The sequence below is a fragment of the Poromitra crassiceps genome, assembly GCF_964638095.1.
Source record: "Poromitra crassiceps genome assembly, chromosome: 10".
NCBI lineage: Eukaryota > Metazoa > Chordata > Actinopteri > Beryciformes > Melamphaidae > Poromitra > Poromitra crassiceps.
Genome location: NC_139631.1, coordinates 33,842,867 through 33,858,797, shown reverse-complemented (window position 1 = coordinate 33,858,797; position 15,931 = coordinate 33,842,867). Strand labels below are relative to the sequence as shown.

At 45.4% G+C, this 15,931-nt stretch overlaps 1 protein-coding gene across 2 annotated transcripts in view; it reads left to right on the top strand.

Moving 5' to 3' along the window:
- Positions 1-15,931, top strand: part of taok3a (TAO kinase 3a) — a 115,995-nt gene that overhangs the window by 60,475 nt on the left and 39,589 nt on the right. For both annotated transcript variants that reach the window (XM_083644592.1, XM_083644593.1), the window contains exons 3-6: positions 4,041-4,271; positions 11,758-11,829; positions 13,998-14,099; positions 15,753-15,798. In XM_083644592.1, the coding sequence (XP_083500718.1) occupies positions 4,137-4,271; positions 11,758-11,829; positions 13,998-14,099; positions 15,753-15,798 (355 nt within the window). In that variant the 5' untranslated portion in view covers positions 4,041-4,136. The remainder of the gene's footprint in view (positions 1-4,040; positions 4,272-11,757; positions 11,830-13,997; positions 14,100-15,752; positions 15,799-15,931) is intronic.

The window sequence follows — 15,931 nt, the reverse complement described above, 5'->3', positions numbered from 1 at the left end:
TATCTTCTCCGGCTCATAACTAAAGAACGGAAAATGGTATCAATAAACTTTTTTTTGCTGATGATACAATAGAGCCAGCTCGTTCTTGTGCGTGTTCGGTGTTTACATAGTAATATCACACAATATTCTGTGGGCCTCGAGAAATCACTGAAAACGCTCTGAAAACTCTGGCACTGGGAGCATCCGTTCTCCAAAAGTGGCTGGCACTGAATGAGTTAATAGAAACAACTAGGCGCTAGGCTAATTTACAGTCATCAGCAGTGAAAAAGACCATTGATCAGAGTGCTTAAAAAGCAGCATCACATGCAGGACATGTGGGGGGAAGCATAACGAGGACGGCGCCAGACGCATTATGGCAATTTGGACCAGGACTTTTCAAAGCATGCACATACTGTACCACAGGGTTCCCAGGGGCCTTGGAAAAACCTTGACTGTTCATTGGACTTTGAGAAAACTAAAGAGAATGTTATTGAAAGTGAATGTGTGACAGTCTTCTCCTCGTTTTGGCCTCAACACTTCACATCCCGAGTAAAACCCTGTGGAGAGTTGCACTGATATAGCAGCAGTTTTTACAATGAATGATTCAGCAGGATTTCTTGACTTGACCAGATCATGATTTCAAAAAGATATTTGATTCTGATGTCTAATCTTGCCCAATAAAGGGAACAAAACGGAAAGGTGCAACACTTGCTCTTGACTCTATTCATTGTGTTAAAAACATGACATTTCAGCCATGAGGGCCTTCATCAGATAATTACATGCACATGACATGACACAAACGTTACGTTAGCACAGGTGACACAGACAATTAGGTTGTAAGTCATGTGTCTTAGCTCAAAACAGGCCAAATTGGAGTCTTTGAAAGTCATTGAAAAGTCCATTGAATTTGATGTCCAAGTGATTCTGGGAACCCTGATGCAAGAATCTGCAGCCTAAAGCTTGTATGTTATTGTACTTTACAGTTGGTCATTCGTCAGACCTGTCAGAGCCATGGAATGTCTCAGCGGAGGGTTTGATGTTTCTGAGAAATACCTGAACAGGAGACAGACAGACTGACTGCTTAAAGCAATAAGTATCTACAGTATGTGTGCAGTGTGAAAGCTATATGTGATCATTGTAATTATGTAAGCAGGTCAACTGGAACCTCGCCTGTTGCTCACAGACAAGCCACGGTTTGTTTCCAGGCTTAAGCTGGGGCATTCTTCAGGAGAAAGGAAAGCTTAGAGTCGAGCTGAACCCAAGAAGGACTTTTCTTTTCTTTTAGTTCAAATACCTGGGTATGCAGTGCACCTATTTAATAATGTATGCAAAACAAATCACAACAATCTAATTTCTTTCGTTTTTCACACTTTTTCACATCAAAAGTTTGTTTTTCAAGATTTCATTGATAACAGTAATCTACAGTTTGCTGATGTCACCCAGTACTATCAAATTTCTACCCCATTTCAACCAATCATATCACGACATGCAGCTGTCAATCAATCTATCCCATAAACTAACTACTAACTTGGCCAATTGTTAGAAACATGAACAAAAACTATAATCTCTAAGAATGCAAAGAAATGTAACTGGCTCGTTAAAACGCGCATTCCAGGGATATCGTATCGTTACAGCAGCGACAATGGTGCATGCATCCGAGAGCTTGGTTGTCAGGGGTCGCACTTCGGAGATTCCAGGCCGCTGCTGCACGTACTCACCTCCCGTCAAAAGGCTCTTCCCGAGGGGAGCGCCACAACACACTGAATCCCAATCGATTTGGAGGCGGAACACGCCAGGATTGGCCAAAGCCCAATCCAGTCCCCAGAATTGTCAAATAAAATCATCGACATGATACTATGACCCGCCTCTCAACCTGTCATCTTAGACAAACTATGTTTTCAGTCTGAAACAGACTCATTATTCACGTGACCAACAGGTTCAGTTCAACTTTAAGGCCGTGAAATAGAATTTGTTCAGGCTGCAGGACAATAGGCCATAACGTCTCACCATTCACAGTTACTGAGACGTGTTCACAGACTAGAAGAGCTTTTTTAGATGGTAGCAAGGCGGCTAGGTGCTAGGTGCTAGGTGCTAGGTGCTAGGTGCTAGGTGCTAGGTGCTTTCCCATCTCCACAGAAGACGCAATGTGTGTGTCACTGTTGACGTATGCTTGGCGACTCACTGCCCCACCCGGTCTGAACATGCTGAAATATCTTAATTGTACAGTTACAAATCCAGGTTCTGTAAAATCTAAACATCTCTAAACATCTTTGTTGGGAATAAAGCTTTTCCAAAAATCCTAACTTGGACGTTTGGATCCCATACTGCAGAAACATCACCACCAAGCCATGAGCTGCCATCTTTATGCATCTGGTCCTGTGGAGCGGAGGCCTTGGCCTGGTATATTTATAATATACAATATATATATGAGGGGAGGGCACAGCACAGGCCTTGGCCTGATATATTTAGATACAGTATATGAGGGGAGGGCACAGCACAGGCCTTGGCCTGATGATAGCTCAGACCCCATTAAAAGCAGCGGATTAGGGTGATGCTGATGCTTAGTGTCTGGGCCCGGGCTTACTGTCTCTCCCTGTGTGTCTTACTGTCTGTCTGTGTCTCTTACTGTCTGTGCCTGTGTGTCTTACTGTCCTGTGTGTCTTACTGTCTGTCTGTGTCTCTTACTGTCTGTGCCTGTGTGTCAGCAGCTCGCTGTGTAGGGCTGGCCTTTTGGAGGCGGATTTGTTGGCTGCATCTGGCCGATGTGTGCAGATATTTCATGGTAGACAGAAAAAGAGAGAGAGACTGTGTGTGTGTGTGTGTGTGTGTGTGTGTGTGTGTGTGTGTGTGTGTGTGTGTGTGTGTGTGTGTGTGTGTGTGTGTGTGTGTGTGTGTGTTGTATGTGCAGCGAAGCTAACTGGAGCAGTGTTTCCAAGCTGCATACATGCTTGATGGCCTGGCTGCAGCCTGGTGACGCAGAACATTGTGTGTGTGTGTGTGTGTGTGTGTGTGTGTGTGTGTGTGTGTACATGCACAACTGTTACACCGTGGGCATGTGTGGAAATAATGCATCAATGACTCAGCTTCAGCTGTCGTGTGTGTGTGTGTGTGTGTGTGTGTGTGTGTGTGTGTGTGTGTGTGTGTGTGTGTGTGTGTGTGTGTGTGTGTGTGTGTGTGTGTGTGCGCGCGCGCGCGTGCGTGCGTCTTTATGCTTAGATGAGCAACAGGACCAGACAGCTAGCCATCATCATATGACTCTGTTTTCATGTCCCATCTTCTATCAGTGTCCATGAGACACGCACACAAGGATATGGATATTCCTGGAAGGAACTCATGTTGGCTGTGGTGCTAAAGGTTAGATTAGATCAAACAATGTCTGGACACTTTCCAGTCAACGGCGACCCATTGAAGCCACGCGTGTGCCCTGCCCTCCCTCCCTTCCGGGAGAGGAGTCTGGCAGCATAGATCTCCACTCTGGACTTGCGGGGGGGAAAAATGACTAACTAATGACTAATTACCAGACTCTCTCCCTACAACGGGAGGTCCACTGGTTCTCAGCGTATAGCAACGAGCTAGCATTGTTGATGTTGTTTCACAGCGGCTCAGGCATTTGAGATCAACAGATTCGACATGACGCACAGCGGCAGAGACATTTGAGATCAACAGATTTGTCACAGAGGGAGGGGAAAGGAAATCCATATATGGTCGTGCCGGTCAGTCAGAGCGGGTCGTCGGAGCCAATGGCAGAGCTTGCAGGGAGCGGAAAGGGATTTTCTTCCGCTGGCGACTGAAATGGTCGCCACCAATGGCAGATACCAGCAGCCTGTTTACATGCAGCCAGACTTCTCTCCCGGAAGGCAGGGAAGTCTGACAAGCGAGACTACGCCTCCCCTGAAGTTGGCTCGCGCCCCCCCAGGGGAGGCACCGCCTCACACTTTGAAAACCACTGTAACACCACACAGCCAGGACTGTATGTGTAACTGTAACAATAAGTGTGTAGAAATGACAAACAATGCAAGTCAACTCATTGTCTGTCTCTCTCTTCCCCCTCCCCCTCCCAGGTCTAGCTGGCCAATGCCGCGCCCGTCGTGGACGTCTGGCGGCAGCAGTAGCGTGTACGTGAGCGTGGTGCCCGGCGCCTAGCCCATGTACATCCCATGATGCCATCGTCCACGCGGAAAGGAGCGCTGAAGGACCCCGAGCTGGCCGACCTGTTCTTCAAAGATGACCCCGAGGACGTCTTCTGCGACCTGCACGAGATCGGACATGGCAGCTTCGGGGCCGTCTACTTTGTGAGTTAAACATGAAGCCACATTTACAAATTGTCTCTACCACCATGGCTCCCTAACCTCACGGAAACTCCTTCAAAGATTGAGAGTTTTTATGCCTCCGCCGGCGATAGCCCAGGCCGGAGGCATTATGGATCCGGGTTGTCCGTCCGTACGTATGTCCGTCCGTCCGATGTTCGTTAACGTGATATCTGAGGAGCGCCTTGACGGAATTTCATCAAATTTGCCTCAAACATCGCCTTGGACTCAAGGATGATCTGATTAGATTTTGGTGGTCAAAGGTCAAAGGCCAAGGTCACTGTGACCTCTCGAACGCCATTCTCAAGCTCGTTAACGCAATATCTCAGGAAGGCCTTGACGGAATTTAATCAAATTTGCCTCAAACATCGCCTTGGACTCAAGGATGAACTGATTAGATTTTGATGGTTAAAGGTCAAAGTTCAAGGTCACTGTGACCTCACACACCCAATTTCCAAGCTCTGTAACACAACTTCTCAGGAGCGCCTTGACGGAATTTCTTCCAATTTGCCTCAAATGGCGATTTGGACTCAAGAATGAACTAATGGCGGAGGCATAAATCCGCGGTGCGGTCGTTCTAGTTTAACTATAAAACAAGGTCTTGGGCAGTTTTTGAATGTCGAGTGAGGGACATTTGACCCTGCAGATCTCGCCTGTACTTCAAGTAGAAAATCAATTAATACCACAATAATCAGATTTCTTTTCAATGCTGCTACACTGTAACGTAGCTACGTGATATCACAGTATGGCTTATGTATTCCCTGGTGTCCAGACCCCATGAATGACAGTGTTTAGCACTTTTTGAATTTGCATGGCAAATCATAGCGATTTGGACACAAGCCGATGCATGACTGATTCACTCACGTCATTTCTCACGCCAACTGATTGGTTGCCGTTAGTTGTCAGTTGTCAAAATCAAGGACCAATCACAGCAAAGCAGGCTGACATAATCTGGAAAAGCAACAACATGGCGCCATTCACTTCCCAGCTGAAACATGTTCCTGTTTTAATTCATCAATGCCATTATGTTTTTTTAAGGATTGACAGAATCTAAACTGAATCTAACTAGCTATCATCCAATTCCTTTTCTGACAGCTATTTTGGCAATTGTTGTCGCACTAATGGGGTTATAAGTAGCTTTGTCCCGCCTACATCAACCATCCATTCAGGTCATCTCAGATGGCGTCTGTCGGAATGAACTGCTGATGGATGGGCTTGACCCCTGTGAGTCGCCATGCAAATTACCATGAGTCATGTGATGCCTGAGTCGGAAGTAGTGCTGCACGATTAATCGAATCGCAATCGCAATCGCGATGTCAGCACGTGCGATTGCATAACCGCAAAAGTGTGCGATTATTTTATTTTTTTCACGTCTTTTTGAGTGTGTGTGTGTGTGTGTGAGAGCCTCCTTTAAACTAACGTTACACGCGACGCAGCAAACACACGTTTCTCAGCCATCACACTGGGCATCAATACTAGCGGGAGACTTCTCCCATGCACTCCCGCAAATAAGTAATGTTATGTGCAGCAAGGTACATATTATCTACAGAGAGGGCAAGAGAGAACATCCATGATCGCTAACAGCAAGCTATGCTAATAACTAGCTAGCCGTTCGTTCAGAAACGCATGTAAACAGCCGTGTGATCAGTGAGAACGTCAGTAAAATAAGGAGAGAGCTGCAGGTGCTTATGCAGAACTAGTGCGCGATTAAGTACACAGTGGGGATGACCCGCTGTGATGAAGAATATAACGAGATTAACAAGGTTGATAGCAAAACACTGTCGCAGCTGCCAGCACTGGCAGCATCACCTCCAGGCTAGCTAACTAGCCTGTCACATGACGCCTTCATGGTCCCCTCGTTAAAAGTCTGCAGATGCACGTTCTCACCTCTCTCTCTCAAGAAGCGTCACGTGAGTGTGGCGTTTAAGGCCATCTGTCGCTACAAAATAAATAAACGGGGTGTATCATTCATTAGTATTGCTGGACAGACATGTAACTAACTTTGCAACTTTGCTGAGCCATCTTCTATGTGCTGTAACACAGTGCAGTTTCTATTTGACTGGTGTTTCTTTTTTACATGTTTGGGACAGGCAAATGTCTCAAAATGTTTTATTTTTTTGTAAAGATAATTTAATTTCAAATTGTTTTATTTTTTTAGTTTTAATATATTTTAAATTGTAACATATTTCATGTATTTTAGTCTGTGATATGTGAAACCGTGGTATTTTTGTCCAAGGTTATCATACCGTCAAAAACTCATGCCGGCACATCCCTAGATACCTAGTGGCAGTGGTGGCCCAACGGTTAGAGAAGCGAGCTTCAATCCCCGGGACCGGCAGGATAAATCTGGGTGGGGAAAGTGAAAAGGCAGCGCTTGCCCCTCCCTCATTACCACCACTGAGGTGCCCTTGAGCAAGGCCTTAACCCCAACTGCTCCAGTGGAGCTGATCAGTGGCCAGCAGATCAGACTGTGGTTGTACTGGTCAGCTTCCAGGTATGAATGTGTGTGTGAATGTGAACAGGGCACTCCTGAAAAAGAGAGCATTGCTCTCAGTGAGACTCCCCCTGTATAAATAAAGGTAAAAAAAAAATCGCAATCACAATCGCAATCGCAATATTGTCCACCCTAATCGCTAATCGCACCTTTTCCCCAAATCGTGCAGCACTAGTCGGAAGGTGGACTTCAGATATGAACTGAGAGGAAACGTTTGCAGCGGACAGGCTGGTTGACTCATTACCTGGCTGACTGACTGCTGTTGTGTCCTCATTTAGCGGATGTTTCTACTTCAGCGAGCAAGATAGCATGTTTGTACCAAGCTTCATTACTGTTAACACGTTAAGTGCCATAGCCGAGATTACTCGTCTTACATAATCCAACGCTTGAGTGCCAGAGCCGAGATATCTCGTCTTACATAAACATTTTTTTTTTTTGACGGTGGGACATCAATCAACAACTTTTACATCTTCGAGATCACTATTGGAGCAAGAGAATGTGTATAATCTATTTTACCGACCCACTAAGTGTTGACAGTGCTCCCCCAGACGAGCGAAATCAAAGAAAAAACTGCCGCGGGAGCAAGCCATTCAAGGAAATGGCGAGGCGATTTTACAGTAATCCATTCCAGACTTGTTTTGCCCGAGAGCGGCCGCGCAGGCAGCAGCACACAGAGAGCGATTTGCAAAATAGATTATAGGTGAAACACACTTTGAAACACCTCAGAAAGGCCAGAATCAACATCTGCCCATCGCCCACGCATTCCCCGGCCCATCTTGACTCGCACAAGGAGCGTCCGCACGCAGGCAAGCAGGCAGGCAGGCACGCAGGCAGGCAGGCAGGCAGCAGCAACGCGCTTCTGACACGCCCGCTGTAGAGCCAGGAGGAAGGAGGAGAAGACACACGGAGGGAGGAGTTTGAATGAGAGGGGTGTTTCCTGTTGTTATGGAGGAAATTACTGTTCAAAACTATTGTTTAGAATGTCTGACGGTCTTACTGATGCCAAAAATGAATGGTTAAAGTGACTGTTCTATCGAATTCACAAAAAGCCATTTATCTCTGAATAAATTTCCAGACGCTGAAACCATGCTGTACTCAACGGCTAATATCTACATAACTACTAACTCTGCAAACTAACTCTTTTAGACAGAGAAAGCACACATTCTATTAGTTATTTTTAGATGATTGGTGTTCATGAATTCTTAACAGAAAATAATCCTCGGCTCTTGTAAAATGAGCCAGAATCCTCAAAAAAAAACCTGGCACAACTTACCTACAGGATGAAAAAATGGCTGGCACTCAATGTGTTAAGACAGGCGCTCTTATCCCTTCAATACATGATTGTAATTAAAGAGCAATGATTTATTTATTAACAAGTTCCACCCACACATTCATTCATTTATTGATTCGTTGATTTGTACATATACTGTGAATGTAACTCGGTGTATTATGGCTCGTTGAATGCAATTAAGTGGAGACAGATCCCTCTCAGCACTTTCTCTCTCTCGCCTTTCTTATTAATCTCATCATCATCACTAATTAGTTCAATCAAGCCTTTGATTCTAAAGCCGTGTGGAGGAGGGAATGCAAACATGCTGCTGCATCTCTGCTCTCCCTCTACAGCTCTTTTTCTCTTCTCGTCTCCCTAGTCCTTTCCTCTCACGCACGCACGCACACACACATGCACTCACTCACTCATGCACACACACACACACACACACACACGCACGCACACACACACACACGTGCACTCACTCACTCATGCACACACACACACACACGCACCCGCGCGCACGCACACACACACACGTGCACACACACACACACACGTGCATACACACACACACAGCTCCGGTACATCAGTAGTGGTCCATCTGGCTGACAGGGTCCACTGTGCAGCTAAATGCTAACGCTGTGCTCACTGACACACTTCTGCTATCCGCGTCGCAACTGGTGCGCCGTTAGCTTTAGCTGTTAGCCAGACTAGCTTCAGTATACTTTATGTACACCATGGCTGGGTTCATTTCACATTCAGTTCAGGCTGCGCACATTGTCTTCAGAATACAAATACTGACAAATACAACAACAGTCGGTACAAGGGGGTTGCCGTATCAAACCGATTCATAAATAACCGCAACAGGATAGACAAGATACTCACACACCACCCCGTTCACACACACCTATGGAGAATTGAGAGTCTCCAATCTGATTTGCATGTCTTTGGAGTGTGGGAGGAAAGGAAACCCACGCAAACACACAGGGAGAACATGCAAACTCCACTGAACCCTGCTTCTTCCTGCAGTGAGGCGACAGCCCTAACCACCGTGCCGCCCCAGGCACAGAGTTGTGCTTTGCAATAATATGATTAGCTTCTACTGTGTAGCGTTCAAGAAAGAGCTGTTTGCAAAACGAATGCAGGATAGCTGCAGGGTCGATGTATGACGGGAGACTGGCACTACCACTGCTACCATTGTAAATGCGTGCGTGCATAGTCTCTGTAAATGGGTTCTTACTGTAATGTAACTCACTGTAATGTGTGTGTGTGTGTGTGTGTGTGCGCGTGTGTGTGTGTGTGTGTGTGTGTGTGTGAGACATGTGTGTGTGTGCATGCATAGTCTCTGCATGTGAAGAGTGAGGAGGAACTACATTAAAGAGCAGAACAAGGGAAAGGTCCGTTGAGGCGTATCACACACGGCCTTCGGAATTAGCCTCTTGTAATTATTGATACACTCCCTTTCTTCTATCATGAGAATTAGCTCTAAATCTATTTCAATATTTCAGTAGTTTTCTTCTTCTTCTCCATAACCAACCATCCAGCCATAGATTATTACACTGGCGGGAATCGCTAATTTGCATCAAATGGCAGCCAATCGTAGGGATCAAATGAATGTGAAGAAAGCGAATGGGAATACTCGGTAGCCCTGCTGCTACTGAGTATTCCATTTGATTTCCAACATGACACTCCCATTCGTTTTGTAAGTGTGATTAAGCAGAGTTGTGGTCTTACTGTAGCAGCTCTCAGGGGTTAACACCACTGCTTTAACCTGGGGCTGTGTGGATGGATGTACACAAGTCAAACGCCAAGCTACATACTAACCTCCATGCATTAGCTACACGCTTCTGTTAGCCGTTATTCTACTCGCCGCTCGATTGGCCTTAATGTGTCGTCACACCCGTGTTGCTGCCTTTGTCCAATGGAAATTCATTCATTTCAAAAATAAGAGCTTCCGTTATCACTACTTCCTCCTGCATGGGATGCATTTTTTTTCTATGTTTGCATTCTTTATGCAGTGCGTAAATGTAACTGACTGTTTTACTGCATTTTGTTGACAGTTTCTGATACATTTCTGATAAATCATTTGTAAAGAAAATGCAAGTCGCAAACTTTTCATTTTGGTTTTCGTGATTTATTTATTATTTATTTATTTACTTAACACCTTGACTGCCAACGACGAGTGTAGTCGTCAAACACAATCCAGCTGTTCACTGCCAGCGACGACTTGACTCGTCAAAAAAATGATTTTTTTTTTTTTGACCGTGGGATGTGCATCTAACCCTTTTACATCTCTTATATAATTATTGGAGCCACCGAACGTTTACAACCCATTCCACCGACCCACTAAGTGGCAACAGTGCTCTCCTGGCTAGAGGAAGGCAAGCATTTTTTTAACTTGTCACGCCATTCTCACCCCAGCCATTCTCATGAAAATGGATGGGGGAAAACGCTCTCGTTTTCGCGCTGATTGCTGGCGATGCGGGATTGCAAATTTACATAATACATTACAGGTGGAACACACTTTGAAACACGCAGCATAAATATGACCAGAATCGCAAAAGCTTCTCTCAACCAAAACTCCAAGAAGCGAGCGAGTCCATGCCGACTTCCTCAAACAGCGGCCGTGCAGACAGGCACAGGACAGCAGCAAAAGCACTGAGACTGTGACGGCCGCTGCAGCCAAGAAGAACGCCCACGGAGGGAGGAGTTGAAGCAACTCTCCCTCTCGCTCTCTCCCTCTCTCTCTCTCTCTCGCTCTCTCTCTCTCCCTCCCTCCCTCTCTCTCTCTCTCTCTCTCTCTCCCTCTCCCCCTCTCACTAGGATTAAACCTAGTGCGTCTCCCTCCCGAGAGGGAGGGAGAGAGAGGGAGAGCGAGAGGGAGGGAGAGAGAGAGAGAGAGAGAGAGAGAGGGAGGGAGAGCGAGGGGAAGGGAGAGAGAGAGAGAGAGAGAGAGAGCGAGAGGGGGAGGGAGAGAGAGAGAGAGAGAGAGCCAAAAATGAATGGTTAAAGTGACAGTTCTATCGAATTTCACAAAAAGCCGTTTATCTCTGAATATTTTTTCTGACGCTAAAACCATGCTGTATTCAACTGCTAATGCTTACATAACTACTAACTCTACAAACTAACTCTTTTAGACAGAGAAAGTACACATTCTATTAGTACTTTTGAGATATTGTATGTTCACAAACTCCAAGCAGAAAATAATCCTCGGCTCTTGTAAAATGAGCCACAATCCTCAAAAAACGGCTTGGCAGAAGCTACCTACAGCAAGAAAAAAACGGCTGGCAGTCAATGTGTTAAACATTTAAGAATTTAACATTTATGAAACATTTAATCAGTGAATCGAAAGTTTGTTGTTGTTGTTTTTTTACACTTGATCAGTGTTATCTCAATACATCTGAGACACAGGATTCTTGTACAGCAATTCAGTTGAAAGGAATTCATTGTCTTAGCCATTTCTTTACACTGCACTACACCAATTCTTGTCCTTGTGAGCTTGATAATGGATAGAATATGTTTTATAGTTTTACGTTTGAGAGGAAAGGTAACCTTGAGTAAGTCCTGTGATGTCTTGTGAAAGTTTTTTTTTTTGTATTCGACTGCCTGTCCTCAAATGTAATCTGACTTTGATCTTATCCGCTCCTATCTGACAATAAAGTAATATCTTATCTTATCTTATCTTATCTTTTATTCTCTTTCAGGCCCGTAACTCCTACTCCAATGAGGTGGTGGCCATCAAGAAGATGTCCTACAATGGCAAGCAGACCACCGAGGTAAGACACACATATGTGCATGCACACACACACACACACACACACACACACACACACACACACACACACACACACACACACACACACACACACACACACACACACACACACACACACACAAACTGAACTTTGCCTTTAAAACCTACGAACAAAATACTTTATTAATCCCCCAGGGGGGAAACTGAGTGCCTACAATTCATTCATTTAAAAAATAAGAGCTTCCATTATCAAGTTAAACATTCTCTATCATCTCCATTCTCCAAGTAGGTCTGGCTTTGATTGGAAACGTCTTGTGAAACCCACATACTGTACAGTATGTACATGCCAACTGACTGTCAAGCTGTGCGGTCAGGTAGGGTTAGGCTGTAGGGTTAGGCTGTCTGTCATCAGAATAGGACTCATGCTCAGACACACACAAAGCACAGCTGTGAGTGTCACTAGTAACAGAGCGAGCAGGGTCACAAAGAGTGCACGCGGTGTTACATCACTCTTGTTGCTAAGCAACACAAAGTTTGACAATATAGCTTGCAAACGATCTCTTCAGCAGCCTGATATCAGACTGAACTGTCAACTCGTTACACTCCATTTCCATCTTCCAGTCTGACATTGCCCTGTCTAACCGATCTCCATGAGGGGAACCCCCAGGGGGATTCCATTTCCGTAACCAATCACAAGACACCAATGTGTCCGCCTGAATCTAGCGTTAGTTAATCCAGTCCGGAGAACGCAAAAAAAATATCTCACCTTCGAAAATATGCCTTCAAAGCAGAGTGCTGTTCCAATTTCAAAGTAAGTGGTACTTCTAATCGATTTAAAACAGCCTCGATAGCAGCGTCTATCATGTCTATGGCGGCCGCTGTTAGTCCTCTGCGCACTTGACAACAGCGTTAGTCCCGCCCGTTGCGCTGTTTATTGACGCTGATTGGCTAATCGTTAGTCCCCCTCTGCACTCATTGGACAATTTTTTTTTTTTTTTTTACCAATGAAATTGCTGTCACATGTCACAATGCCAGGGCAGAAGCAGCCAAAACTCAACTCGGTGGAGTGGGAGGAGTCAAAGGTCTGGACCCAGGAAATCTCTTCAGTGTTGGCTGCTGGACCCGGGCAATCTCTTCAGTTTTAGCAATCCTGAAGTTACAAAAATAACCACGGAAATTAAATTGACACGAGTAGGTTAGCGATTGCTCTGCTTGCTGAAGAGGAGGATGAGGAGCCCATACATGACATCATCTTAGGGGGATTGTTGCTAAAAACATGCTAGTAGCAAAAGTCAATGTTAATCTCAATCTCAGGGAAACTCTAAGAGTCCGCTTACATCCCACCAGGCACTGTTCATTTATTCCTCATGGTAGTATTTATTTATTTGATTGTGCAAACATGGGAATTACTGTATGAGATTACTCAAATCAAATTATCCTCCGTGTGTGTGTGTGTGTGTGTGTGTGTGTGTGTGTGTGTGTGTGTGTGTGTGTGTGTGTGTGTGTGTGCGCGCGCACGTGCATGTTTGTGTGTGTGTGCGCGCACATACAGCACATGGAAAAACAAAATGCCAGGCGCAAAGTTCTGAGGGGGGGGGGGGTGTCAATGTGTATGATGTGTGATACCTGTAGGGTGTAACCATGTGTGTATGTGTGTGATACCTGTAGGGTGTAACCGTGTGTGTATGTGTGTGATACCCGTAGGGTGTAACCATGTGTGTATGTGTGTGATACCTGTAGGGTGTAACCATGTGTGTATGTGTGTGATACCTGTAGGGTGTAACCATGTGTGTATGTGTGTGTGATACCTGTAGGGTGTGACCACGTGTGTATGTGTGTGATACCTGTAGGGTGTAACCATGTGTGTATGTGTGTGATACCTGTAGGGTGTAACCATGTGTGTATGTGTGTGATACCTGTAGGGTGTAACCATGTGTGTATGTGTGTGTGATACCTGTAGGGTGTAACCATGTGTGTATGTGTGTGTGATACCTGTAGGGTGTAACCGTGTGTGTATGTGTGTGATACCTGTAGGGTGTAACCATGTGTGTATGTGTGTGATACCTGTAGGGTGTAACCATGTGTGTATGTGTGTGATACCTGTAGGGTGTAACCATGTGTGTATGTGTGTGTGATACCTGTAGGGTGTAACCATGTGTGTATGTGTGTGTGTGACTTTGTTTTGTGCAGAAGTGGCAGGACATCATAAAGGAGGTGAAGTTTTTGGAACAGCTGCGACACCCAAACACCATCGAGTACAAAGGCTGCTACCTGAAGGAAAACACTGCCTGGGTGAGCTTCTCCTCTCACCCTATTTCTCTTTGTTAAAGCTCTGTGTTCTCTGTCCTGCGTCTCATCTTCCTCCTGTCCTACTTCCCCTCTTTCTCCCACTCGTGCCATTTTGTTTCTTCCCCTTTCTCCTTTTTTTAGTCAACCTTTGTGTCTTTTATTTGGTTTCTGCCTGACTCTCTCTCTCTCCCCCCCTCTCCCTCTCTCTCCCCCCTCTCTCTCTCTCTCCCCCCCCCCCCTCTCTCCCTCTCTCTCCCCCCCCCTCTCCCTCTCTCTCCCCCCTCTCTCTCTCTCTCCCCCCTCTCTCCCTCTCTCTCTCCCCCCTCTCTCTCTCTCTCTCTCTCCCCCCTCTCTCCCTCTCTCTCCCCCCTCTCTCTCTCTCTCTCCCCCCCCTCTCCCTCTCTCTCCCGCTCTCTCTCTCCTGCCTACTGTTTGTTTTTATGTGTGTGTTGTAGGGACTTTTTAAATAAGGGTGTATTCACAGTTTCACACCTATCTCGTTTGGAGCAGTTGTTCCGAAACAGAGAGCGTTTTCCCCCTCGGTGCGGTTCGTTTGGGGGAGTGTGAACACAGCAATCGCACTCGGATGCGGGACAAAACAAGCGGACCGAGATCGCCAAGAAAGGGTGGTCTCGGTCCGCTTTAAACGAACTCTGTTGCGGTTTGTTTGCGGTGAGAACGTGATCCGACACAACTGCAGGAAACAGTGCGCATTTTTGGATAAACCAGCTGCCGTAGTCAGCTGCACTGTGCGTAATGGCCTGAAGAACGAGCATTTTTATAGTTTAAAAACAACATCTTCATTCAGATCCTGTTTTAGCGACTTGTGGAACTAGCGTTTGCATGGATAAACTTTGGGGGATTTTTACATCATCACATTAGCAGTTTGAACTCGATCAACTTATCTGGTATAAATAAAAACAAGTCGTGGTAATCATCAGAGCCAGCCTTCTTTGTGATAAGATTGTCTGGTTCAATCAGACAATCGGAGGGATTGCATGTCTCCCTCGAAATGTCCGTAGGCTGTTATAAAATTATTTATTAATATTTTATTCCTGACAGGACAGGTGTTCATATGCGTAATCCTCTGAAGTCTCCGTGATAGTAATAGCAGACGTTGCGATGGTCTTTGATCTTCTATCTCCAAATTCCCAATAGATAGCCTAAATAGGCTATCTCCCCATCCCTCCCTCTTTCTCTCTCTCTCTCTCCTCGCATGGCGCACGCCTGACGTAGCCTGATGTAGGTCTAACAAAACGCATTCTTATAATCATAGAAAATCTCTGGGAATTATTTTTCCATCCCGGGAGGCTATTAGCCTATCAGAGTGTCTCCTTGCCAATCCAGGAAGTTTGGCAATACTATTTGGATCGTTTGATTTGTGGCTGTGTGAACACAAACTAACCAAGGCATAAATGCAACAATTGTATCAATTAAGCCCCTGAATCGGAACAAAGCAAACGACCTAGAGGTGTGAATACACCCGAAGTAATTTATAACAATATCTGCTGCAAACATCATTCTATAATCTCTTTGCAGTAGGGAACATCTTCACACCTTTGCAGTGACCTGAAGCTTTGTACTTAGGAGATTTCACCATTGAAGTAACCCTGTGTGAATGGATAGTTGTGACTGTGTCCCGTCTGTCTTTTGCAGCTGGTGATGGAGTACTGCCTGGGCTCCGCATCAGACTTACTAGAGGGTAAGTGTGTTTGTTCATGCATAGACATATTTACACTTGCAACATAATATATAAGTTTGGTTTTGTCTCATTCTGAGAGTTAAGCCTTCTGCTGTTCCTTTGTGTAAAAGAGAATAGTTCCACTAAAGCACCA